Source organism: Hipposideros armiger, unplaced genomic scaffold, assembly GCF_001890085.2.
Source record: "Hipposideros armiger isolate ML-2016 unplaced genomic scaffold, ASM189008v1 scaffold_885, whole genome shotgun sequence".
In the NCBI taxonomy this organism is placed as follows: Eukaryota; Metazoa; Chordata; class Mammalia; order Chiroptera; family Hipposideridae; genus Hipposideros; species Hipposideros armiger.
The window spans coordinates 562,226-564,537 of NW_017732235.1; the positions used below are offsets into that span (position 1 = coordinate 562,226).

The 2,312-nt window shown below is 29.6% G+C and overlaps 1 protein-coding gene across 1 annotated transcript in view; it reads left to right on the top strand.

Moving 5' to 3' along the window:
- The window catches only part of MDGA2 (MAM domain containing glycosylphosphatidylinositol anchor 2), a gene marked incomplete at its 5' end in the record, with an annotated part of 518,288 nt that overhangs the window by 465,070 nt on the left and 50,906 nt on the right, over positions 1 to 2,312 (top strand). Inside the window, one exon of the mRNA XM_019630047.1 lies at positions 2,049 to 2,226. Coding sequence (XP_019485592.1) covers positions 2,049 to 2,226 — 178 coding nt within the window. The remainder of the gene's footprint in view (positions 1 to 2,048; positions 2,227 to 2,312) is intronic.

Sequence of the window (2,312 nt, forward strand, 5' to 3'; positions counted from 1 at the left end):
TCAACTCAATTGTTCTTATAAAAAAACTGAAATGAAAAATAAATCTGGAAAATAGACACATAGTTTCAATTGTCTTTAATTATCTTTACATTCTTAGGCATACTTATTGAAACCATAAACATTTTAAGTGAAAATACTAATTTTATATAAATTAGATTTGGATAAAGTATACTTTAATGATATACAGGCATTTATAAGAAATTAGACATGCAAGATCAATTGAAAGAAGAAAAATAAAGTCACCACAATATTCCCTTCTCTATGTTATTTATTTCATAGCTTACAATAGAAAGTGCAGAATCAGAAAAAAAAATTAATGTTAATAGGTAGATAGATGATGTATTACAGAATTGTACACTTGAAACCTATGTAACTTTACTAACCAGTCTCCCCCAATAAACTTTAATTAGAAAAAAAAGTTAATCGGAATGATCTGTTTTCTATATGTAGAAATAGCAAAAATAATCTAGTAACTAATTCACTTTGTTAAAAATTGATCTCAATGTACTAATATAACAATTATACACAAACATACGCATTATTGACTATTGTCATATCTTACTAGCAATGACCAAGTTTAACAAAGTAGTTAATGGCAAATGCTGGGAATTAACAACACAGTAGACAAATGTCTACAGGTTGAAACAACTGTCCATTGTAAACTTGTTTTCCTCCATCCAGAATGGAATTTTCCCTCAGAATGGTAAATGTCTAATCAACATATGCAGATACCATTTTGTCTCTTAGGTTAGATATATTTTTGTTGTTTCAGTAAAACATACATTACTCATTCCTGTAGAAATCAATTGGCACTTGTGTTGCAAACACAGCTAGCTTTTAAAATAAATATTTCTTCTGGTGCACAAACCTGCAAATATGTTGTTCAATGTTTGAAAACTCTGTGTGTGTGTGTGTGTGTGTGTGTGTGTGTGTGTGTGTGTGTGTGTGTAATTAAACAAAGTAGCACTAAAGAGGCTATTTGTTTTAGGATACATATAATGACATGATATGAAGATTGCTTTATTTTCAGATGCCATGTCATTTTCACCAGAAGCAAATAGCAGACAACAGCCAAAAAACAATTGTGCTCTTTGTTAAATAATTGCTTTCTTTCCTAAAAGATCTAGATTTTATGTTGGCCTACTGCCAGCCTCAGTTTGATTTCTGGGTTTTGTTTAACNTGAAGCATCTTTGCTGTTAAAATCTGTGGCTCATTGTTTAATTGCATTTTTTTAGAGATCTTTATATATATATATATATATATATATATATATATATATATATATATATATATATATATATATATATTGAATAGTCCTTTATCAGTGTGTCTTGTAAATATTTTCTCCCAGAATGTGGCATGTCTTTTCAGTCTCTTGATAATGTCTTTGGTAGAGTAGAAATTTTTAAATTAAAGAAGTCCAGTATATTAGTTTATCTCTTTCATGGATTGTGCTTTTGGTTTTGTATCTAAAAAGTCATTGCCAAACCAAGGTCTTCTAGAATTTCTCCAGTTATCTTCTAAGACTTTTGTAGTTTTGTGTTTTCCATTTAGGTCTGGGATCCATTTTTAATTAAATGTTGTGAAGGAAGTAATATCTGTATCTAGGTTCAATATTTTGCATGCGGATGCCCAGTGTTCCAGCACAATTTGCTGAAAAGACTGTCTTTGCTCCATTTTACTGTCTTTGCCAAAGATCAGTTGACTATAAATATGTTAAGTAAGAAGTAAACTTATATCACTCCAGTCTCCAGATTGTGACTTCAGTAGAGACTATTGTTTTATATCTCTTGACTCTTAATATTAGATGACATATTAAATCTGTTTATGTAGCCAAACTATTATGCGATAATTTGGTGATTATCTTCAAACATCTGAAAAATTTGTTAGTCATTATAGAAACTTGAATGTTAAGAAAAGGTATTCATAAAAGTACTTTCTTATTTAATAAAACTTCAGAATGCTTTTTTTTCCACTTTTTTAGAACACAATAAGTACCTCTAAATAAAATACTGGGAACATTATTACATAATTATTTTGATTTCAGGCTGGACAGCAGCGTTGGTGGGAACAAGAGATTAAAATAAATGGAAATATTCAAAAAGGAGAATTAATTACATATAATTTGACTGAGCTAATTAAACCAGAGGCATATGAAGTCCGACTAACTCCTCTCACCAAATTTGGTGAAGGAGATTCAACAATTCGTGTCATCAAATATAGTGGTAAGTAGCCTTTTATTTAATAGTTTTCATTTGGACATTACACTATCTGGAATATGTAGGTTGCAGCTATCTACCAAATTTAGACA